This window comes from Haliotis cracherodii, unplaced genomic scaffold (genome assembly GCF_022045235.1).
Source record: "Haliotis cracherodii isolate W230 unplaced genomic scaffold, xgHalCrac1.p SCAF_12, whole genome shotgun sequence".
Taxonomy (NCBI): domain Eukaryota; kingdom Metazoa; phylum Mollusca; class Gastropoda; order Lepetellida; family Haliotidae; genus Haliotis; species Haliotis cracherodii.
In genome coordinates this window covers 31,658,141-31,684,060 of record NW_027266267.1, presented here as the reverse complement: position 1 = coordinate 31,684,060, position 25,920 = coordinate 31,658,141, and the positions used below count along the sequence as shown (strand labels likewise).

Here is a 25,920-nt window from a genome sequence, read left to right as displayed (position 1 = left end):
GACACACAACCTACACATGAAGACAGCTGTACCAAGATGTACAACCTACACATGAAGGCAGCTGTACCAAGACACACAACCTACACATGAAGGCAGCTGTACCGAGATGTACAACCTACACATGAAGGCAGCTGTACCGAGATGTACAACCTACACATGAAGGCAGCTGTACCGAGATGTACAACCTACACATGAAGGCAGCTGTACCGAGATGTACAACCTACATATGTTGACAGCTGTACCAAGACACACAACCTACACATGAAGACAGCTGTAGCGAGATGTACAACCTACACAATTAGACAGCTGTACCGAGATGTACAACCTACACATGAAGGCAGCTGTACCAAGACACACAACCTACACATGAAGGCAGCTGTAGCGAGATGTAAAGCCCTAAATAAGCAGCAACTCAAGTGGTAAATTGTAAGTTTTGGTATTGAAGTTACGCATGGAAATGCATTTTTTATTAAATCCTATCAATCTACAAAACCACAGATCCTCATGCAGCATAATCCAGTAAAATCAGTCTCAATTTCATATCTTCAAAATGGATTAGGCCAAAAAGATATTGACATTCATAGAGGCAATTTGGAACAGACAGCATTAATATCTATCCTGATTGATATGGTGGGTTTTTACACAATGAGAAGGAATTGCTGTATTGAATGATATGAACACTTTTATTAAACACAAATGAAAAAGCTGGTGAAATAATTACAAAAACTGATCTATTTATCTGGGGTTATGGAACACAGATTCACGCAGCTTGATTTTCTCACAGCATCCATGTCACAGCGTTCAATCTAAATGTGATATCAAGTGTTCCCCAAACCATAGTTCAACTTTTAAAACAGCTAGCTAAAAGTTTGTATCAAAAAAGTCCCTTCCAATTCCATTGCAAGTAAGCATGGTCAATTCCAACTTGTCAAATTCAATTACACAAGACGCGGCGATATAGGCATGTAAAGAACCTAAACATGATAAAAATTTGCTGAGAAAAGTTAGTTTTGTAATTTGTGATAACAACAACAGCTAATTCCTGGAGAACTGATCTGCAGCGGTACCTCTGACACACTCCATCCACAGAGAACTAAAAGCATAACCTTTATTTAACAACAACAATACTTAAATGTAAATATTACATTGAATTTTTTTTTTTAAAGACATTAACTTACATGCGAAGTGAGAGTATCACACTTCACATATGGTTCATGTGTTACTGAACACACAAAAACACAAAAATAACAAATTCTGAATACATTCAAGCCAAGGCGGAACAGTGCAGCCGAATACTGTCTGGCTCACACAAACCAGTGGAGGAGAGTCAGCAACCATCATACATAAGAGTACTCTGTCACACCAAGTGATGAGCCCATTCCTCAGTACATGGGGGGCGGTCGAGTAGTGGTTAAAGTGTTTGCTCGTCACGCCAAAAAGACCCGAGTTCGATTCCCGACATGGGTACAATGTGTGAAGTCAATTTCTGGTGTCCCCCGCCAGGATGTTGCTGAAATGTTGCTAAAAGTGGCGTAAAACTATACTGACACTCACTCACTCAATGGTTCAGTACATGGACTGACAGGTACACTCAGTACATTGGGTGGCAAGTCACAGGAGTCAAGTCTGCAGAAAACAACCTCTTCCAACTGTAAGGATGTCCCATGTTTGTTATAGAAAAAAACTGCATGATCCTACATGGTTTCTACGTCTGCATCACTCAGAACATAGTACGCAATGACTTTTTTTAATGTTTCATAATTGACTTTTTCACATTGACAAGACAAAATGCAACCCCCAGCTTAAATGTACTTGTTTATGTGAATCTAAACTCTACATAATTGCTGAGCTGAGGCTCCGGTAAGCTATTTACCTCCAGCACCAAGACACTCTGCACACCTAAATAACAGACATGTTGAGGTTAAACTGTAATTCCTACTCCATTTCCAACCTTGTCTGCCTCTTCTTTACAATTCATGAAAACAAAACCAGGAAGTTTATTTCAGTTCACTACTCAAATGAAGGGAACCGGTTGTATATCTATTACACTTAATACCCCAAATAATCTTCAAAAAAGCAAGTTCACCATTGCATAGGAAGTTGAAAAAAGCCAAGCCTTAATTACTAATCCTGATGTATTTCATCTAAAACTTGTTTATGTCTGGAAAGTTTGACCTATGAAATAATACAAAGCGTACTTGTTCCATCCAAGATGATCTCTATGGAATCGGTGCCCTTGTCATTGGTGGCTTTACACATGTAGCGTCCGTAGTCGCCTTTCGCCACCGCCTTCACCTGGAACGTGTTGGTGTAGTCAACGTCACCAGACTTGGATTTTGACACAGAGTACTTTGACTTGGATGTGTCAATAGCTTGACCATTCTGAAAACAAGCAGTTAAAAATAAGACCAACATGAAAGCTCTTTATAATACACACGTCACATGACTTGCATAAGCAACTTATAATCAAAACAGCTGTAGCAAATTTCCAAAACATGAATCATATTCAATGGCTGGCCTAGCAAGTTGGATACAAGTCATTAAAACACTAGCCATGATATTCAAACAATAAAAATTATTCTACTTTATCAAGTATATTTATTTTCAATATATCAATGTTGCAAGTACATATTACTCAAATCATAAAGCGCCAAAGTCTCTATTCACACATTGTAGTAATGGCAACATCTAGGCCTACACTGGAAATTAGCAGTGGACTGTAGCGCATCGCTAACCTTCCCTTAAACAAAACTAACCTGTTAAAATACTATAACAGACAAAAGCTATATGAAATACTGAGTGGCTGTGTATGTGATTGATTCTCTTCTAAACGTGTGTAAGCCTTGAACTGCCAGTGCTACATATCCGTAGTTGTGACATAGGTGCGTTAACTATTGCAGTGCTGTCCTGCCCACTACCTTGAACCATGTGAATGTGATGCTGGGGGCCCCAGATGCCTTGCAGATCAGCTTCCCCGTCGACTTCTCCTCACTGGCTGCCTTGGAGTATTGGGGGGACTTATCTATGACCGGTGCATCTGGAATAAACACACCCAAGTCATGGTCTTCTCACACTTCCTGCAAACATTCCTGCCTGGGCATTCCGAAGCTCACCCAAACATGCCTTTTTGTCAATTTTGATTTCAATTTGAAACATACTCTCAAATGTATTGAACCATAAGATGCTTTAGCTCTCAATGCCAATAATGTGTTTCTGATGAATATTTTTGTCAACAAAAAATCCTATCTTTGTCAGCCAGCTTGCTTCCAGAGATCCAGCCTTAAGTTATTTCCTGAAATTGTTAGACCTTTTCTCATTCTTATCGGAGTGGAAGTGTTCAGAACTGAAACAGGGTAGTGTGTAAATATAATACAAGTCAATGTCACTCACCAAGAAGCAAACAGTGTGAAATGACTTTGTAATTGGTAACAAAGCATCTCCAAGCTTTATGAAGTATCAAGGTACAGAGGAGGCTGTACCTTAGTTGTTCTGGACACAAAAGTGAGTGAACATTGTTCACCACATCGCAGTCATCTCACAGCAGCCTTGAGTATTCAAGTCTGGTCGAGGGACCATGACGACACCTAATCAGCAGTGCCCCAAGTCATGACCACCAGACCCAATACAACAAGCCTGGTGTCCTGGGGACCTATTGTGACCTGGAACATCCCATGGTCTTACAGAGAACAAGCAGCAAATACTCACATCCCCCGCCAATATGACATGTCCAGTTGTGTGCAATGCATTAGCCCCTGTGAACTATGTTCACTGGGCCTTTTTGTAAATGGCCTAACTGTATATGAGTAAGGATGAGACATATGGACGAACAACTTCCTTATTACATATTAGGAGCGATGGTTTCGGTGTAGGTTAAAACATCGTCAAGCAAGTGAAGTACAGAGCATGGTTGACAAGAATATATACAGAATAGGAGGCAGTGTTTAAACAGTTGAGTAGGTTTAAGATCAGTTACACTGTTCTATTTGTAACGAGTTGTGTTTCTGCATGAAGTTAGTCAGTGAATGCAACAACCATGTCCATGACACTTTTAGAGGAACGTACACAAAAGCAATGCAGAACTTACCAACAAGAAAGGTCAAGATCTGCTCCGGAAACGAGGACTACCGCCATTTTCAGTCTAAGTCAAAGTTGTTGCCATGGAAACTCGAATTTTTTTTTTTTTTAAAAGTCCCAAAGTATCAAAAGGCACCAGTTCACCACTAGACCTATCTATGTGTCAAATTTGTTGAAGAAATATGGTACAGTTTTCAAGATCTGTTCTGGAAACAAAATTTGATGGACGGACGGCACCCATTCCTATAACCCCCTTCCACTTCGTGGTGGGGGATAATAAAGCAACAACCATGTTTGAATGTACTCACACTTGACAATCAGTTTAGCCTTCTTGGTGTCAGTTTTGCCGATCTTGTTGTCTGCAGTGCATACAAAATCACCCGTATCTGTTCGGGACAACTCATGGACGGTCAAATGTGCTTTGCCTTTCTCATACGTCTGCCTTGTCTTGGACATGTCGTAGTTGGCGCGGGACCAGGTGACCATGTTGGCAGTGATGGGGTTGGCGTCGCCAATACATTCAAAGAATGCCACACCTCCCTCGTCCTCCATCACTTGCCCTGAGATCTTTTTTATAGTGGCTGGGTCTAGAGTTAAACAAATCACTCTCATTAAGACATATACTTCTCAACATATCATATGCTAATTGCCATACATTCACCACCCCTGATACTGAAAGCACCGGTTGAGTGACTGATGACACACACAATGAGGCCTCATTCTAATCCTTGCACTGTCTGACATCAAGGCATAAATAACATGTTCTCAACTGCGATACTCCATCAGGTAGAGCATCCAGTACACAGAGAGATTATTGAGCTCCACTGTGTTTTGGTAGGACACCACTAACAGATCAGGACTAAACTCCCACTCCATGTACGCTATCATGTACGTTCTACAAAAGCCCTTGGCCACTGTCTGACTCAGGGATATATTACAGGTTTGTAAGGAAGACACTGGTGAGACTCATATGTTAGAATATCTCCGTAGCAGCAACTTAACCCTACTACCTGTAATTACAGTGTTGCATATATATTTATATGTCATGATGAACCCTAGCCATGTTCACAGAACTTTGAATGTACGTCTATTCTAGGATGAAATACACAGATTATCTGCCCTATCTTCTACATACATCGGACATCAATGGAGAAGTTGTGGGTTGTGAAGCCTTCAGCATTAGAAGCCTTCATGGTGAAGTCCCCTCTGTCACCGCGGCGGATCTTGGTGATTCTGAGGATGCCGCTGGCCAGGTTAAAGCGGGGGATGTCACTGGGCAGGGACAGCTGCACATCCCCCCGGTACAGCCTGTACGTCACCTCCGGGGGGTTGGAGTAGGCGGAGAAGTTCAGTGACACACTGTTTCCTTCTATCAAATCCACCTTCTCTGGGACACCCGTACTGTTAAACTCAGGTGCAACTGAAATAAAGCCAACACAATCATGAACCTGATATGAAAGGCAAACATGAGACCATGTAAAACATTTCTTCATGCAAATTTCAATCATTTCTGTCACAGACTGAATTATAACATCTATCACCACACCTTGTTTCTGTTATTTAATTCTATGTATTTTATTTAATAGACGGGTCTGATAATTCTATATCATCTAACGCACAGAGATAATGAGATCAAACTTTTTACACTGACCCTGCCATACTTGTCTCTTGATCGGTTTCACCACACTTAGATTTCCCTGGTAAATTTGAAATTTTGGTGCACAATTCTTGCTTGAAGCAGTACAAGCATATTCTAAATGAGACCCTCCTGACCAACACAAACAAATCACATGTCAATGTAATGATGAAGGTTCTTCACATTTGTGGATCGAGCCAACTTACACAAAATAGGCATGTTTTCTTCCATTTTCATCAAGGTAAATCTGTCATTTGCCTCATGAGACCAGATGATGAGAAAAACATAATTCTCATTCTTATTTTCTGATTAGCTTTTAATTTCAAAATAATGCATAGACTTACTGTCAATTCCAATAACAGTATAATGCGTAACGTGTCGGTAACCAGACCCAGCGTGGCATTATCTACTTACACAAAACATTAAGTGTCAGAGCATCAGTCACGGCTTGCCCAAATATTCTGTTTGCGGCCTGGCAACCAAAATAAGCATTGTGATCTGCTGATGTTGGCATAAACTCGAGGACGTTTGTGGTAGATCTGCCATCATTCTCTGCCTCCACCTCGCCTCTGTCAATGCCCTTGACCCGGCGTCGGTCTGCTCCCTTGATCCAGGTGATGTCAGCCGCTGGGTTGGAGGATGCTGACACGCATGTGATGTTCATCAACTGTCCTGCTTTAGGTTTGGCCGGCCATGTTGTGATTCTCACAGATGCTGGGGGGACTGACAGTGAGGGAAATAACAGTAAACATAATTTGAAAGACATCATGTTGTTATGGCAACAGATAAAAAATGAAGGCAAGCTTACAAAGCTACAACATTGTTCACTGATCTAGTCTTGAACACATCAATTGAGAGTTTATTTATTACTGAGTCTGAATTTAGCAATAACATATATCACAAATTGTTTCCATACATGTCCCACACAAGATATTAAACTCACCATAACAGCACATTTAAATAATAGTTCAGAATATTGGCAATCATGACATTTAATTATAATTTATATATTTTTAAAAACTACCAACCCATATGTTTACATAAAATACCGAAAAAGATTGAAAGTGCTCTTTTTTTCCCCCACCTTTTCAAAATGAAAAATCTGTGAACCAACTTATAAATAACAAGAGTCATCAGCAGATGACATGTCCCCCCAATCTGGTGCAATTTAGAAATGGGTTTTTTCTACGTATACCCCATTCTTGGTTCACTGCCATTTACTTCAATGGAAATAAAATAAAATAATAAAACTGTACAGTATTTTTCAATATCCTAAATAACCAAAAAAACCATCAATTCATGTCAAGACTGATCTGTAAAGCAAGTTTCATCTAGAAATATGTAACAGTTTGGGAGATCTGCTCCAGAAAGGAGCACTAACCTCATTTTCAGTAAAGTCCAACTTGTCATGAAAACATAATTACTTTTTTTTATAATATCCCAAATCATTAAAAGGCACCACCAGTTCACCACTTGACTGATCTGTATAGCAAGTTTCAACAAGAAATATTTGACGGTTAGGAGTTCTGCTCCGGGAACGGAAAATTGACAAAGGACAGACGGACAGACTTGCTGCTCACTACATCCCTCTGTTTTCTTAAACAGTGGATATAAAGCCTTACCATGATCACAGATGCAAACGTTTATGTTATAATTTTAAAGCTTTGAGAATTGGTATTTAATAGCATTCTGATATCAAATTCTTATTTGAATAAACAACTATCGGTATATAGATCTCCATCCATGGCATCCGACCTGTATACAACCTGGTTTATATCAGAGACGCTAATGCATACCAACATAAACAGTTTCCAGTTGCAACTGAAGCATAGTCTATAGTCATATTTCAGACTTAACTTTGTCCTTACGGTAATCTGATTACTTTTGGACAGCGTTAGTTCCGCTGAGAACAGCCCCACCATCACATCCTTCATCACTGTTTATCTCTCCTGAATCAGCAGGCGGGATATTTTGGTATAATCCCTTCTATGATATGTGTCTCCCTGCACTGCCTACATCAATGGTAGTTGGCAGCATCACCTACACACATCAGTCACACAGAAAGCTGCTACTGCTTCTGCTGCTGGGTTAAGTGATGTAATATGGCACCCTGCAGCTGGGAAACAATACCTTCCTTGTAACTAATAGAGGAAGTGACACCACAGACAGCAATATTCCAATATTCATGAAGGCATGTAAGTAATATGAGTCTAGGCCAACAGTATAATTACTAGAAGAGGGTAGGCTATTCCTGTGGTCATCCCCCTGTGTTCGTGATGTCCGGCGTGAGGTCCTCCCTGTAGACCTGCAGTTGGCATACACAAACCCTGCATAGGCCGAGCCTTCTGAGTTGGTGACACATTGCAAGAATGGGAGCTAATGGGAGCATCCAGTGTGTGTGAGGGAACCAGGCATAATGTTTACTCTAATCAACACAGAATAAATTCCTCAAAGTGCTCACTAAATTGGTTACAAAAACTAATAACATTTTTTATTGGTGAAATCCTTTTTTTTTTCAACTGATTTTCCACATGGCTTCTGGACCAATGTCTTTTGTTGGTATGCACTGTTTCTGAACAAGACACAGCATTAATTGTGACCTGACCCGTAACAAATAGCATCTGACAGTTATATATTGTCATATTGACAAGGTTTAGATCTAGATATTGGCACTTCATAAAGCTTCTTCACATAAGACTAGTTTCCTGGCAGTCCTTCTGAATAACTCTTGGAGACACTGGACTACTTAGATACTTGCAAAACTTATCAGGTTTATTTTAGGGTCGTTGAAACAATCCTTATAATTACTGATAGTTGTCCTTTTGTAGATATTGAGTGACGTAATGCTTTACGTCACATCAATATTTCAGCCATATCGTGACGAGTTGTAGATATTGAAATGTGTGAGGTAAGAGTTTGTGTCATCCCAGCAGTGCATAGTTTCAATGTCGAAATTTGACCAAATTTTTAGGACTGTCTTCGTGGTCTGGTGGTAGAGCGTCCGCCCGGAGTGTGGAAGGTCTGGGGTTCGATCAAAAAAGACATTGAAAGATGGTACTTGTTGTTACCCTGTCTGGCACTCGGCATAAAGGGGCTAAAACAAGGACTGGTTGGCTCAGAGTCAGTATACTGTGTCTGGGTGGGGTATTCATGTTAAACTGCGGCATGGTATCTCAGTGAGCTAGCACTATAAATCAGCATTAGTACAAGCAGCATGTATGTCTCTCTGTTTAAAAAACCTGAAGAATTCTGACGTTGGCCACTATGCTGCCAAGGTCACTTGCATCACATATCCTAGCCAGACGTTAGCATCAGTACCGATATCGCCAACATGAGATTGCTATACTGGCCATCAGCAGTCAGGGCATTGTTAAGTTTTTATGTTCGGAAATTTTCAAGTGCGTTAGAAGAACTAACAGTCTCAGAATGGTGACCGGCACGAGCATATATTGAAAACTAAATGAGTTCCAATCAATATTATTACAGTTATTTAACAAGTGAAAACATGTGCAATATCCTGTAACAACGGCAAGTCTTGATTGCTAATTACAACATCAAAAGTGAACATAATGAAAGTCTGTGATAAAGGTGAAGCGAATCAAAAGGCAAATGTAAAAGGTGGACACTAGTGTGTTCAGCACGAAATAATTAGATTTTGTCTATATCCAAAGCTTCCTCGTGCCATCTGCAATTTCAAAGAATTTATTTCCCTGTACATGCATATTAAAGACCCCACTCTCAGGTCAATATTGTTGTTTAGATTTACACAAACAAATAATCGAGCTGATTGAGGTTGACCGAGCGACGAAACAGAACCATTGCTCAGCACATGTGGAATGAGTGAAATGGCAAAACCATTTAGGGTTCATAGAATACGCCAGATATATTTACTGTGGCATTGTGATATGGTTGACAGATAGATGCACCGTTGTGGCTCGTTGTTTGGAGTGTGCTTGTAATCACGTCACCGGTGAGTGATATTACCTGCCTCTTTGACCCCCATCATATAGCGGGAATATTGCTAAGTGCGGTGTTAAACAACAAACAAACTAACCGGCCTCTTTGTGTACATGGTCAGGTTGTGATCTCCGTGGTGAGCGGCCATTTTCCATGTGGTCGGCGTGAGTCCACAATTGTGTATGTGTGGCATTATATGTTAATAAACTCATGTATGCATAGATTTTCTTGGTGAATTTTTTTTCATAATTAGTTCCTTTAAGTAACTTGCAGGTTTGATTAAAACCACTGCCTCTGTCTGGTCATAAAACCTAGAGCGTAAGCTCTGGTTTAATCAGCGAAAGTAGAAGCCTTCAATATGATGACTAGACAGCAGAAAGAGGACAGGAATAGCATCTAGGAGGATTCCATATTTACAACTTATGTTTAATGTGTTTTTTAAGAATTAAGTTTTGACGAGACTAATCAGTGGGTATTATCATTCCTCCTCATAAACAAGGTAATGTTAAGGATAACAACTACAGAGACATCACGTTATTAAGCATACTTAGATCAATTTTCCTGATATTCTGAAAGCAAGTTAGATGTTAGCCAACGGTAAGTCCTTTCCTCTTTACTTTCTATATTTATTAACTGGCAAAATAAATAGAAAGTATGTGTAAAGGCGCAGATGGTTACATCCAGATACTTTTGGGAAACTTTGGCTATTACTTGCTGATGAAGTGGTTATGATTTCTAGTGCTATACCTATCTCCCAAATGTCACTACAACTGTTTCGACTGTACTCAACAACTCTCCAGTGCGGGCACTGGACGTGGTTGTTAACTCATAAACGTTGTGTCAGTGTATGAATGGAAGCAAGGGACATTTATCACACTAATTTCATCCTCACATTAATTTCATGATGTAAAGTAATTAGGAAACGTAATTATTGCCCGGTTTGTATTAAAGGACCTGACCTAAGTACTGGGATTTGGACTAACGAACCAGCAGTGGGGTCTGGTATCACCTTGTCCATGTGATGCTGTTTAGATTTTGCTGAAAACAATTGCAATCAACAAGCTATGCAATGTAAATACCACTAGTTTGGAAGATAACTTACACAGGACCGTCAGATTGACGTAGGTTGCAAGGGGTGATGAGGTAGCTTCATTCTCTGCGGTACACTTGTACGTGGCTCCGTTGTCACTCGGTGTGGCCACCACCTGTATCACAGCTCGGGCTAAATTGCCACGCTTTGTGTTCTCGGAAGATATTTTCCTCGATCCTGAAATCATGCAAAATGTAAAAAATGATTACAACAACTTGACAGGATGAGTATTGTCACCAATCACAGACTCTTTCTCTCAGTCCCTCATTTTTCTTCCCATGAAATGCCATCACATCATTTACAGTTCAATATATAAAGGACACATGATTGTAAGCATGTCAATATCAATTCATCTTCATAATCCATGTTTCACATACTTTATCCAAGCATTCACCTTAGAAAGACATCATGCTGGGTAGTAAAGCTGTCATATTTCTAATCATTTTAAATGTGAAGGATAATTCTTTTTCTAAAGTTCTAATCAAGCAACATCACCAAAACTTCTTGATCGAAAAGTTTAAAAACTTTAAATGACACATGCAAGAGGGCAAAGTGTGTGAGATATTTTAATCATCTTTAACTGACAAGGCTGTAATATGAAATGAAAATGCTGCTAAATCTAAAATGATGAGATTTTTTTAAAGGTTTTAGCAGATTACGCAGACTGCTGGAAATACCATTTTCTACCACTCACAATTCAAAATTGACAAGAAAATCTGATGCGATTTTTACAATATTCTTATTTGTCTCTGAAAGTCACTACGTAATGTACGATGAGTAACACTGAAATGAAGCTCACAGGTAAAATACAATATGGTGAAAAATATATTACTGATAATGCCTGCATATTTCATCAAAAATATTGCTTTTCCGTTAGTCCCATCAGTCTATTTGATGTTACCGAATACTGCCATAGATAGGCCAATCTCATAGTTGAGCCGAGGTATTAACTTGGGTCCTTGAAATCTGCATCCAAATGTTAAGTGATCTACATACGCCGGACCACCAACCTAAAACTATGTCTTCTCGTCATTGGAAATAGAATATCAACAAATCCATACTGAATTACACAAGTTATCCTGTTGTTATACTATCTGGTGATATAAAGTGTTCCTTGTATATCTGGACTTATGTTTGTAATCTATGTTATTAATCTTATTCAAACTTTTATTTAATATTGCTCACATTAATTTCGGCGAAATCGTTTGTCCCTCAGATTCTTTCAACTTCTGTTTACCCCCATTCCATAAGGTGTGCTTTACCACATACTATGACAGCACCAACTCACACTATTCACAGCAACCACCAACATATTACCACTATTGATGCCTTGAAACAAACCTTAGTTGACAAACAATGGATACAGATATCACAACTGCTTTACTTTTACTTGAAGAAATCATAATATATTATTCATTTTAAAATAGTGGTTTAGGATACTTTTTTCACCCTATCATTGCATAAAAATTCATTTCCTGTTATAGTATTGTGTATGTTTTAACTTAATCACCTGAATATTAGGATAAAACGTGCGAACAGTTGATTCAATTTCCAGCTCAGACAAATACACATGGTAATCTTAATTCCTGCATCTAAAATAATGCCTACCATAACAAAAAATACAATTGAAATGGTGAATCATCATGTCTATTTATGTTTAATCGCAAATGTCACATTTTCATTGACAAAGTTTGTTATCCTGTTGCTCGTTTACCTGAAGTGATACAATGTTGAGTTTTTTAACCAACAGAAAGATAGGTTGATGAAAGTGTAACTTTTACATCTACAATCATATATGGTAACAAATTCTTCATATGGGCCTATATTCAAATAAGATTATTTGCTCACTGATATTATCTTCGCATTTAATCAGTTTCCCCCCTTTTAAAACTTGAAAGACAACTAAATCCCAGTTGATGTAGGGGAAATCCTCCTCTTCAAGCTGTTAGATTCTAGGAAGTGTTGTGTCCTCCAGTCCCCCTACCTCCATACTGGGGATGTCTGAGGGAGGACATCTCATCTCCCAGTGACACAGACTCACCTTTGTACCACTTCAGCTTAGCTACAGGGTTCCCTCCAGAGGACTGGCATGTGATGCGTGCCAGCTCTCCGGCCTTGATTGCATTGCCCTCTGTGTATCCCGAGATGCTGGGCTTATTGGGGGGATCTGAAGCAGGCAGTGCACAGTGTCGTCAACTGAGGCAATGAAGGAGGCATATATATAGGAATATCTGCTTTGACTGGAGGTAAATTCCAGTGACCTTTAGTGAAATCTTTTTAACTAAAAGCCCTCCAACTTTTCACTGACTGAAGTACCTTGAAATAAAAGCTTAGCCATATCTACTGACAATTCAGCCACATCTGACAATTCATCCATATCTACTGATGATTCGTCCATATCTTCTGAAAATTTGTCCATATCTACTGACGATTCGGCCATATCTACTGACAATTTGTCCATATCTACTGACAATTCATCCACATCTGACAATTTGTCCATATCTACTGATGATTCGGCCATATCTTCTGACAATTTGTCCATATCTACTGACATTTCGGCCACATCTGACAATTCGTCCATATCTACTGATGATTCGTCCGTATTTGTCCATATCTACTGATAATTCTGCCAAGTCTACTGACAATTTGTCCATATCTAATGACAATTCGTCCATGTCTACAGACAATTTGGCCATATGTTCTGACAATTCCTCTATGTCTACAGACAATTTGTCCATGTCTACTGACTATTCGGCCATATCTACTGACAATTTGACCATGTCTACTGACAATTTGGCTTGTCTACAGACAATTTTGTCAATCCACCGACAAATTGGTCAAGGATGGACATGAACAGTAGTATTCTTTCTTTTTTTTGAAATTCCATAAAAGTCAACGAAGGTCTTTTCATCTGGGGAATACAAATTACTTTTACCCAACAAATACATTTTCCATTGAAAAGCTATTTACTTTTCTGGGCAAGAGTTACATACCATCAATGAATTACAATGAATGGATTATCATAAGCTTCTTGCAACCTTGGTCCTTCTTGTCATGTTTGGTAGTGTTGTGGTCTTGAAGACAATCTACTTTGATAACTACGGTTAATTTACTAGCTATTTGGATAAACAGGTCCTCAAGCGTATTTGTTCTTTGGAAGATAATCTGATCAGTTGTGTCATAATGTTGTTAGAAAGCTAAGTAACAGATGCTGTTTCAAAAAATGATATTTGATACATAAACATGTTCCGTAAACCTGTCTTAATCAATAGCAAAATACTGACATCTTTTCCCAGATTATTACTGATCAATACGAGGGAAAACATAATCATACATAGAGACAGTTACAAGTTACATGATGATTACAAGATGCTTACACAAAACACTAAGGGTGACCGTGTCATCCACACTCTGGCCAAGTGCTGGATTGGTTGCCTGGCATGTATATTTCACGTTGTGATCTTGATGTGACAGCTGGACGGATAACGTTGACTTCGATATATAGCCTCCGTCTGGTGAATCCTCTACCCTGGTATCAGTCTGTGCCAGTTGTCTCCCCCTGGCAAACCATGTGATGACGGCAGCTGGATTGCTGTTGGAAGACACACAGTCCAGCTTGACTGTCTGACCGGCCTTGGCTGGACGGTCACCACCACTTATTGCAACTCTATTTGGGGAGACTGAAACACATAGGATTCAGTGACAAATCATCCAAAAACATTTCAAGATCAACGCATAAAAAAAGAAAGAAGTCTTGGTCATCATGCATCACAAACATACTAGCCTGTGCACACATATATCTGCTTTAGGACAAACGTGGAAAGCCACCAACCACATCTGGAATGTATGGTAAGTCGGGATGGCCATGTCTTTCTTACAGAAAAAAAAATTGACACTTACAATGTCCCCTGCTGACCCCTGTGATCCACTGTCCACACAACACTTACAATGTCCCCTGCCGAACCCCTGTGATCCACTGTCCACACAACACTTACAATGTCCCCTGCCGACCCCTGTGATCCACTGTCCACACAACACTTACAATGTCCCCTGCCGACCCCTGTGATCCACTGTCCACACAACACTTACAATGTCCCCTGCTGACCCCTGTGATCCACACAACACTTACAATGTCCCCTGCCAAGCCCTGTGATCCACTGTCCACACAACACTTACAATGTCCCCTGCCGACCCCTGTGATCCACACAACACTTACAATGTCCCCTGCCGACCCCTGTGATCCACACAACACTTACAATGTCCCCTGCCGACCCATGTGATCCACTGTCCACACAACACTTACAATGTACAATGAGTTTGTACTGGGCAGTGTACGGCCGCTGTGTCACATGATTGGACACCTCGCATCGATAGATGGCGTCGTTGTCCGAGGAGTTGACTGTGAAGGTATATTCATTGACAGCCTTATCACTGCCACTGACATAGGAGTAGTCCACCTGCTCATCATTCCGATACCACACGACTGTCCCGATAGGATTACCTCCCCTTGATGTGCAAGTCAACTGTAGAGTGTCGTTTGTCCGCACAATCTGTTGGTCGGTGTATCCTGAAATCTCAGGGGCACCCGGAGGCTCTGTAAAGAAATAGCCAACAATCAGTGGACTTGGGGATATAACTTGAGTTACTTCAAAATCAGCAAACACAATCTTATATATGATCTCACCTGCCAGGGATGTGACCCTGACAGAAAAGGAGGATGTTTTGTGATAAATCTCTAAATGATTAAATTCTCAACACTTCAGTTTTGACAAAATAGTTCTTCCAACACATCATTACTCACCACACTGTCAATGGACAGACTTTCAAACAGTGCCCCCTGCCTGTAATGCATCAGTCTGTGTGTGTAATAGTATCAAGTCTTTGTCATTTCTACGGAAGGGACTGAGTGAGTAATTTTTAGTCCAGAAAGGAAACCAGAAGTCTGGCCTGGTAGATGTTGACAGTTTACTTTCCAGAGGACTAGAGATGAGATGTCCTGAATCTCATCACAATAGCCTCAACTCATGCATGTCAAAAAACGTTACCTGTAAAATCAACATGTCTTCAACATACCTGAACAGCTTTGATATATTCTTCAAACACAGAAGCGCATTCACAACTGAATTCTTAACTTTCTAATCCGGGGACAGTTTGAAACTCTTTGAGACATACAATACACATCAACAGCATGAAGTGTAGTTTGTACCAACCTAAGATACTAATCTGCACTACTGTCGTCAAGGGAGGGCCCGAGATTGCTGTGTTGGTTGCCTGGCAGGTATATATCGCATTGTTTTCATCTCTCCGCTGTGTCAGCCGAATGCGGACGACACTGATGGCGGTGGATCGCTTGTCCCCCGTTGTTGACTGTGTGGAATACTCGACATTATTGGTGACCTTCACCCCATTCCGGTACCAGGATATAGTGGCTGGTGGTCGTCCATTGGCTGCCTTACATGTGAGACTAAGCAGAGCCTGGGTCTGTGGAACTTCCACCACAGACCCGTTGGTATAACCTTCGATCTCCGGCATTGCTGGCGGCACTGAAACAGTTAACATATTTCATCAAATTAATTCATCAAATACCTACAGAGTTATCAAGTATCTATAGCTATCATATACTTATATGAGATAGCTACGCAATAAATCACAAAGAAAAATGAAGAATGGAGCATGGTTTATTTCACAATAAAACATTGTTCTATCATGGACGTCATTTCTGGAGGTTCAAACATGCACTTACAACTTGATGACATCATATACTGGAAGACGTAATATTTGAGAAGGAAGTGTATAGTGACAGGTTCGCCAAAGATGTGGCTGTGCAACACAGATGAACGCGATGGCCGAACAATGGCATCCAAAAGCAGGAGAGATATGACAATTGGTGTTGGGGGAAAAAGGTACAGGTAATCGAAGTGATGATTGTGAAATTATGCAGGAAATTCCCACCTATGAATAAAATGGATTTGTCTGACATTGCCATTGTCTGATTCTATTGAGGGAGTCATCATTATTTAAACACGGGTAAATATTTTTAAAGCTTGTTCATTTCATTATCATCCTTAAAGAGGCAGTACAAAATGTTGATTTCTCATATAAAAAAATCTCATAATAAAAATGACTCGTGGTCATTGTTTATCATACAAGAAAACACTGCAGGGGGAATAAACCGCCCTGGGCATTTATTTCTTAAATCAAATACCTATAGAGTTATCAAATAGCTATAGTTTTCTAATCCCTATAGTTATCAAATACCAACAGTTATCAAACACCTATAGTTATCAAATATCTATCGAGTTATCATACACCTATAGAGTTATCAAATACCTATCGAATTATCATATACCTATAGGGTTATCAAATACCGTATTCGACGTAATAAGCACCCCGCTCTAATAAGCACCCACAGCGATATTTGCTAATATATTGGCTAGTGAACAATCCCAATTAGCACCCCTTCTGATTGATCAATGTATAATACGCATATGCACCTGTAATTTTGAGCAATTAAATTCTGGGAAACTATATCTGTCGTACATAAACATAGTTATAAAAAAAAAAACACTTGAAATTTATCTTTCAACTTTCACCAAAATAACATTCTAATAAGAGCCCCCTATTTCTATTTTTGAGAGCGTCGTGAGCATTTATTACGTTGAATATGGTACCTATAAAGTTAGCATACACCTATAGAGTTATCCAATACCTACAGAGTAATCATATACCAATGGAGGTATAAAGTACCTACAGTTATCAAAACCTATCGAGTTATCAAGTACCTAGAGTTATCAAACACCCATAGACTTATCCAGTACTTACTGTTATCAAATAGCCATAGAATTATCACCATGCCACATATTTTGATAAAATAATTTTACAAACTTACATTTACATCTTATAAATGTACATTGTTAATAATCACGTAACATTAGCAGACTATCAAAAGTAACTACTTTCAACTTGCTTGAAGCGCACTTTATCATGGCAAGTGCCAAATATTATCCATGTAGAGTTAAACAACAAAAGTATGTTATTTCTTCATAATACATCTTCCTCTTCTGAACACCGCAGCTGTACATGGAGAGTCTGGTACTGACATAGTATTAACATGTACAGAGGAAGAAGAACTGTGAGAATGACAACATGTGGTTATACTGCTCAACCCAACTGAAATAACAAACACTGACATACAACACTGACAAGTAAATCATGTTTATTTAGATAAATATTAATTTGTGTTTAAAGTATAATTGTAAGATGCAGTCGTATAATTGCGAAACAGTACTAATTCTATAGAATAAATCAAGTACACATAATCAGTTTTTCATGTTTATTTCACAATGACACATTTATTTCAGAGACATCAAAAATCCTGCTTTTGTAAAAAAAAAACCATCAAGATTTATACAACCAACATGACTGACTTGCTTCTCCATTATTCAAACACTGTATTTTACTGGCTTCCAAGGCTCACCACATCAAAGAGAATATCTAGACGCCTAAAACAGACTATAACACTTGCTCCTAGAGTTCTCCCGGAGAACGAGGGAATCCTCCAGGGAATGAAACATCTTATTAACCCCTGAAAGATTAATGTCGTCACAGTAATTAGGGTCAGCTACACTCAGGGGTGGCACTGCCAACTTCTTTATCATTAGTCAAATAGGGAAGTCTTCTTTCATTGTATATAACCTTTATTCCCTCCATATCAATTTTATCAGACATTCATAAACACAGTGATCAAGATGACTTTTGTTGTGCATAAGGGAATACAGGTACGTGTCATAATGAGGGAATTGTCTGTCTTTGTAGTTCTGTGATGGATTAGGTTCTGTACTTGAGTACACTACAACACTGTAACAGACACCTGCTTGCAGCTTGCAGTGGCCATCAGCCTGTATACAGCTTTCAATATAAGCCATATGTTATAGCTACACAGTGATACTACATAAGTGAGTGAGTGGGTTGGTGGTGGTGTTGGTGTCCTGCTATATCTACACAGTGATAATACATAAGTGAGTGGGTTGGAGGTGGTGTTGGTGTCCTGCGATATCTACACAGTGATACTACATAAGTGAGTGGGTTGGTGGTGGTGTTGGTGTCCTGTGATATCTACACAGTGATACTACATAAGTGAGTGAGTGGGTTAGAGGTGTCCTGCGATATCTACACAATGATACTACATAAGTGAGTGGGTTGGTGGTGTCCTGCGATATCTACACAGTGATACTACATAAGTGAGTGAGTGGGTTGGGGGTGGTGTTGGTGTCCTGCGATATCTACACAGTGATACTACATAAGTGAGTGAGTGGGTTGGTGGTGGTGTTGGTGTCCTGTGATATCTACACAGTGATACTACATAAGTGAGTGGGTTGGTGGTGGTGTTGGTGTCCTGCGATATCTACACAGTGATACCACATAAGTGAGTGAGTGGGTTGGTGGTGTCCTGCGATATCTACACAGTGATACTACATAAGTGAGTGGGTTGGTGGTGGTGTTGGTGTCCTGCGATATCTACACAGTGATACTACATAAGTGAGTGAGTGGGTTGGTGGTGGTGTTGGTGTCCTGCGATATCTACACAGTGATACTACATAAGTGAGTGGGTTGGTGGTGTCCTGCGATATCTACACAGTGATACCACATAAGTGAGAGAGTGGGTTGGTGGTGGTGTTGGTGTCCTGCGATATCTACACACTGATACTACATAAGTGAGTGAGTGGGTTGGTGGTGGTGTTGGTGTCCTGCGATATCTAGACAGTGATACTACATAAGTGAGTGAGTGGGTTGGGGGTGGTGTTGGTGTCCTGCGATATCTACACAGTGATACTACATAAGTGAGTGAGTGGGTTGGTGGTGGTGTTGGTGTCCTGTGATATCTACACAGTGATACTACATAAGTGAGTGGGTTGGTGGTGGTGTTGGTGTCCTGCGATATCTACACAGTGATACCACATAAGTGAGTGAGTGGGTTGGTGGTGTCCTGCGATATCTACACAGTGATACTACATAAGTGAGTGGGTTGGTGGTGGTGTTGGTGTCCTGCGATATCTACACAGTGATACTACATAAGTGAGTGAGTGGGTTGGTGGTGGTGTTGGTGTCCTGCGATATCTACACAGTGATACTACATAAGTGAGTGGGTTGGTGGTGTCCTGCGATATCTACACAGTGATACCACATAAGTGAGAGAGTGGGTTGGTGGTGGTGTTGGTGTCCTGCGATATCTAGACAGTGATACTACATAAGTGAGTGAGTGGGTTGGAGGTGGTGTTGGTGTCCTGCGATATCTACACAGTGATACTACACAAGTGAGTGAGTGGGTTGGTGGTGGTGTTGGTGTCCTGCGATATCTACACAGTGATACTACATAAGTGAGTGAGTGGGTTGGTGGTGGTGTTGGTGTCCTGCGATATCTACACAGTGATACTACATAAGTGAGTGGGTTGGTGGTGTCCTGCGATATCTACACAGTGATACTACATAAGTGAGTGAGTGGGTTGGTGGTGTCCTGTGATATCTACACAGTGATACTACATAAGTGAGTGGGTTGGTGGTGGTGTTGGTGTCCTGCGATATCTACACAGTGATACCACATAAGTGAGTGAGTGGGTTGGTGGTGTCCTGTGATATCTACACAGTGATACTACATAAGTGAGTGGGTTGGTGGTGGTGTTGGTGTCCTGCGATATCTACACAGTGATACCACATAAGTGAGTGAGTGGGTTGGTGGTGTCCTGTGATATCTACACAGTGATACTACATAAGTGAGTGGGTTGGTGGTGGTGTTGGTGTCCTGCGATATCTACACAGTGATACCACATAAGTGAGTGAGTGGGTTGGTGGTGTCCTGTGATATCTACACAGTGATACTACATAAGTGAGTGGGTTGGTGGTGGTGTTGGTGTCCTGCGATATCTACACAATGATACTACATAAGTGAGTGAGTGGGTTGGTGGTGTCCTGTGATATCTACACAATGATACTACATAAGTGAGTGGGATGGTGGTGGTGTTGGTGTCCTGCGATATCTACACAATGATACTACATAAGTGAGTGGGTTGGTGGTGTCCTGCGATATCTACACAGTGATACTACATAAGTGAGTGAGTGGGTTGGTGGTGGTGTTGGTGTCCTGCGATATCTACACAGTGATACTACATAAGTCAGAGAGTGGGTTGGAGGTGGTGTTGGTGTCCTGCGATATCTACACAATGATACTACATAAGTGAGTGGGATGGTGTTGGTGTTGGTGTCCTGCGATATCTACACAGTGATACTACATAAGTGAGTGGGTTGGAGGTAGTGTTGGTGTTCTGCGATATCTACACAGTGATACTACATAAGTGAGTGGGTTGGAGGTGGTGTTGGTGTCCTGCTATATCTAGACAGTGATATTACATAAGTGAGTGGGTTGGTGGTGTCCTTCGATATCTACACAATGATACTACATAAGTGAGTGGGATGGTGGTGGTGTTGGTGTCCTGCGATATCTACACAGTGATACTACATAAGTGAGTGGGTTGGTGGTGGTGTTGGTGTCCTGCGATATCTACACAGTGATACTACATAAGTGAGTGGGTTGGTGGTGTCCTGCGATATCTACACAATGATACTACGTAAGTGAGTGAGTGGGTTGGTGGTGGTGTTGGTGTCCTGTGATACCTCCACAGTGATACTACATAAGTGAGTGGGTTGGTGGTGTCCTGCGATATCTACACAATGATACTACATAAGTGAGTGGGTTGGTGGTGTCCTGCGATATCTACACAGTGATACTACATAAGTGAGTGGGTTGGTGGTGTCCTGCGATATCTACACAATGATACTACGTAAGTGAGTGAGTGGGTTGGTGGTGGTGTTGGTGTCCTGTGATACCTCCACAGTGATACTACATAAGTGAGTGGGTTGGTTGGTGTTGATGTTGGTGTCCTGCTATATCTACACAGTGATACTACATAAGTGAGTGGGTTGGTGGTGTCCTGCGATATCTACACAGTGATACTACTTAAGTGAGTGAGTGGGTTGGTGGTGGTGTTGGTGTCCTGTGATATCTAGACAGTGATACTACATAAGTGAGTGGGTTGGTGGTGGTGTTGGTGTCCTGCTATATCTACACATTGATACTACATAAGTGAGTGGGTTGGTGGTGGTGTTGGTGTCCTGCGATATCTACACAGTGATACTACATAAGTGAGTGGGTTGGAGGTGGTGTTGGTGTCCTGTGATATCTACACAGTGATACTACATAAGTGAGTGAGTGGGTTGTTGGTGGTGTTGGTGTCCTGCGATATCTACACAGTGATACTACATAAGTGAGTGGGTTGGTGGTGTCCTGCGATATCTACACAGTGATACTACATAAGTGAGTGGGTTGGAGGTGGTGTTGGTGTCCTGCGATATCTACACAGTGATACTACATAAGTGAGAGAGTGGGTTGGTGGTGGTGTTGGTGTCCTGCGATATCTACACAGTGATACTACATAAGTGAGAGAGTGGGTTGGTGGCGGTGTTGGTGTCCTGCGATATCTACACAGTGATACTACACAAGTGAGTGAGTGGGTTGGTGGCGGTGTTGGTGTCCTGTGATATCTACACAGTGATACTACATAAGTGAGTGAGTGGGTTGGTGGTGGTGTTGGTGTCCTGCGATATCTACACAGTGATACTACTTAAGTGAGTGAGTGGGTTGGTGGTGGCGGTGTTGGTGTCCTGTGATATCTACACAGTGATACTACATAAGTGAGTGGGTTGGAGGTAGTGTTGGTGTTCTGCGATATCTACACAGTGATACTACATAAGTGAGTGGGTTGGAGGTGGTGTTGGTGTCCTGCGATATCTACACAGTGATACTACATAAGTGAGTGGGTTGGAGGTAGTGTTGGTGTTCTGCGATATCTACACAGTGATACTACATAAGTGAGTGGGTTGGTGGTGGTGTTGGTGTCCTGCTATATCTACACAGTGATACTACATAAGTGAGTGAGTGGGTTGGTGGTGGTGTTGGTGTCCTGCGATATCTACACAGTGATACTACATAAGTGAGTGAGTGGGTTGGAGGTGGTGTTGGTGTCCTGCGATATCTACACAGTGATACTACGTAAGTGAGTGGGTTGGTGGTGGTGTTGGTGTCCTGCGATATCTAGACAGTGATACTACATAAGTGAGTGAGTGGGTTGGTGGTGTCCTGCGATATCTACACAATGATACTACATAAGTGAGTGGGATGGTGTTGGTGTTGGTGTCCTGCGATATCTACACAGTGATACTACATAAGTGAGTGGGTTGGTGGTGTCCTGCGATATCTACACAGTGATACTACATAAGTGAGTGGGTTGGTGGCGGTGTTGGTGTCCTGTAATATCTACACAGTGATACTACAAAAGTGAGTGGGTTGGTGGTGTCCTTCGATATCCACACAATGATACTACATAAGTGAGTGGGATGGTGGTGGTGTTGGTGTTTTGCGATATCTACACAGTGATACTACATAAGTGAGTGGGTTGGTGGTGTCCTGCGATATCTACACAGTGATACTACATAAGTGAGAGAGTGGGTTGGTGGTGGTTTTGGTGTCTTGCTATATCTACACAGTGATACTACATAAGTGAGTGAGTGGGTTGGTGGTGTCCTGCGATATCTACACAGTGATACTACATAAGTGAGTGAGTGGGTTGTTGGTGGTGTTGGTGTCCTGCAATATCTAGACAGTGATACTACATAAGTGAGTGGATTGGTGGTGTCCTGCGATATCTACACAGTGATACTTCATAAGTGAGTGAGTGGGTTGGTGGTGGTGTTGGTGTCCTGCGATATCTAGACAACTACACAAAAAGTATATAATAAATAGGATATTCCATGTGTCCAATGAAATATCATGTTGCTCTCCTGATACAACATAAGTGAGTGGGTTGGTTGGAGGTGGAGTCATTCATTCTTTTGCTACACTGTTATAATTCTTTTCAACACATGGGCTGTTTTTTCACCTCTTGCAGTAAGATATATGTTTCTAAAACAACAATTTTTTGCCAACAGTAGATCTCTGTTTCATACACAGATTAAGATAAACTAAAATTAAGCTCTTTCAAGGGACAGATTTTATTTTTTCCAGGGAACCTCACAGTAGGAGCAAAACACTTACAGATCAGTGTATAAAGTGAATTCACTGAATAAGGGTTCTCTCAATAATGATTCCTTCTCTTCTTGGTATGTTGGAGACAAACTAATTCAAGCTGCCTGACAATGATATGACTGATCTCACCCGTCAATAGTCAATACATGCTGAAAGATCTTTACACTGCTAGTTACCTTTTTCTTTCGACCAGATAGTTGTTTGAAGTGGTTTTACTCAGTAAGGCAATTTTAATGGCAACGAAACATAACTCACTTTGTCAATTAGGCCTTGGAACAAGCAACATGCAATTAAACATAATTGGTCTCATTTATCACATGTATTTCTTCCTTCAAAATCAGCATAAATCCACAGGGAATTCAACTCAGTTTGTAGAGCAATGATTAACAGTTTCAGATTGGCATAATGTGGGTAACATGATATCTTCTCCACTTTACAAAACATGATCCATTCAAACAAGGACACCATAAAAAAATCCTGCCATCTTGGACTTAATCTGCCGGTTTTCTCCACCCACCATGATCATTCCACAATACCCACTAGAATATTTCTGGCCTTCAAGAAATATTCTTAATCCTTTGTTTTTCTTGATGAGATTGTGAAAAAGCTCACTTCAATTCATTCCACTTCAATCTTTTTGAGTCTTCCTACTGGGCCACACTTTAAATGAATTCATCTTTTCTGATTTTTCTTACATTTTTTCTTTACAAATTAAACTCCTCTACATGATAAGTTATCTGTCAATGTTTTACTCTCAAAACAAAAAAATTCTCATTTTGGTTGCAGTTCACCACAATGCTTGATGCACTTACATGTTAGAAATTTGATTTACACAACTTTTTTTCTTCCAAAAGCGTCTAGTATCGAAAGAAAACAAAAAGTTCAGTGAGGGTCCTCCAACGTAACGCAAGCAGATTTAACACAAGAAACAATATCTGACGAAAACCAGAAGTAAAGAAATCAATCGCCCAGTGAAAATTAAATTTTACAAAGCAGAGACCTAATGAGTTTTCAAAGCTACTGCCTTTTCATCAACTCTTCCGCAAGAGATGATGCTTTCACACAAATTCATCTTCTAGCACACATTTTTGTACAAGTTGTGATAAAAACTGGCTACACTTAAACTGCGGCACATTGCTGGCCACAATCACCAACTTCCGAAGCACCGACGATGGTGAGGAATGCTTACAATTAGTCAATATCAAAATGTTGCTCATTGCGAGTCAATTTCACGCCTACAGGCAACAAATGATACAGCACTCATTCATTTCTGTCAAATATTATGCTGTTGTCGGTTTTGATTTTTTTTCTTTTGACAATTAATGAGTTTTTTAGGATTGGCAATAATGTCCTGCGTTAATCTGAAGTTCTTCATTGAAGGGCTACAAGAGCATCCACCTTTATCTGGAGAACAAGTACGAATCTGATCATGTCGGCAGCTGCAATCTCATTACTTTTCATCTTCAAATAATCTGCACCACAAACAGCTCTAATGAAAGCTTTTTCTTCAAATAATAGCTGCTGTTAATACAAAAGCAAGACCTGTTTGTGCCATCTTAAGATCAACCAATAAGCAAACCGTCTACATGAATACAAAACATGATCCATTCAAACAAGGCTGATCAAACATGCACAACAGACTTGCTGTTCTTCTATCACAGGCAATAACACATAAATGTTCATAGTGACTGTTAGCTCCAGACATATCTCAGTGTTACTGGCAGTGTCAGCAGTGTAAATCCTATGTTTACAGGTACCCTACACCTTGATGTCATGCCCACCACTTCACTACTTCACATCAAGACTTAAGGAGTAGATGGAGATGAGTTAAGATGAGGCTACTTTAAAGTTTACTGTCGAGTCTAATTTCTCTCTCTGGTTAAATACATGAAACTGAGATCTTTACTGGTTGCTGTACATTCAACAAAAATTACCCAATCCTGACCTTTCCATGTAAGAAAGAAATAAGGTCCAAAATAGGTGGAAACTATGTATTTAGCACCAGGTTGAGAATGGCATGTGCCTCTT

At 40.5% G+C, this 25,920-nt stretch overlaps 1 protein-coding gene across 5 annotated transcripts in view; it reads right to left on the bottom strand.

Annotated features, from left to right (window-relative positions):
* LOC139458354 (nephrin-like) overlaps nt 1-25,920 on the bottom strand; it is a 285,363-nt gene that overhangs the window by 18,384 nt on the left and 241,059 nt on the right. For all 5 annotated transcript variants that reach the window (XM_071239752.1, XM_071239756.1, XM_071239755.1 and 2 more), the window contains 10 exons: nt 15,968-16,300; nt 15,061-15,351; nt 14,135-14,437; nt 12,799-12,924; nt 10,770-10,934; nt 6,125-6,433; nt 5,210-5,494; nt 4,383-4,661; nt 2,919-3,037; nt 2,199-2,382 (listed from right to left, as the gene is read on the bottom strand). In XM_071239752.1, coding sequence (XP_071095853.1) covers nt 2,199-2,382; nt 2,919-3,037; nt 4,383-4,661; nt 5,210-5,494; nt 6,125-6,433; nt 10,770-10,934; nt 12,799-12,924; nt 14,135-14,437; nt 15,061-15,351; nt 15,968-16,300 — 2,394 coding nt within the window. The remainder of the gene's footprint in view (nt 1-2,198; nt 2,383-2,918; nt 3,038-4,382; nt 4,662-5,209; nt 5,495-6,124; nt 6,434-10,769; nt 10,935-12,798; nt 12,925-14,134; nt 14,438-15,060; nt 15,352-15,967; nt 16,301-25,920) is intronic.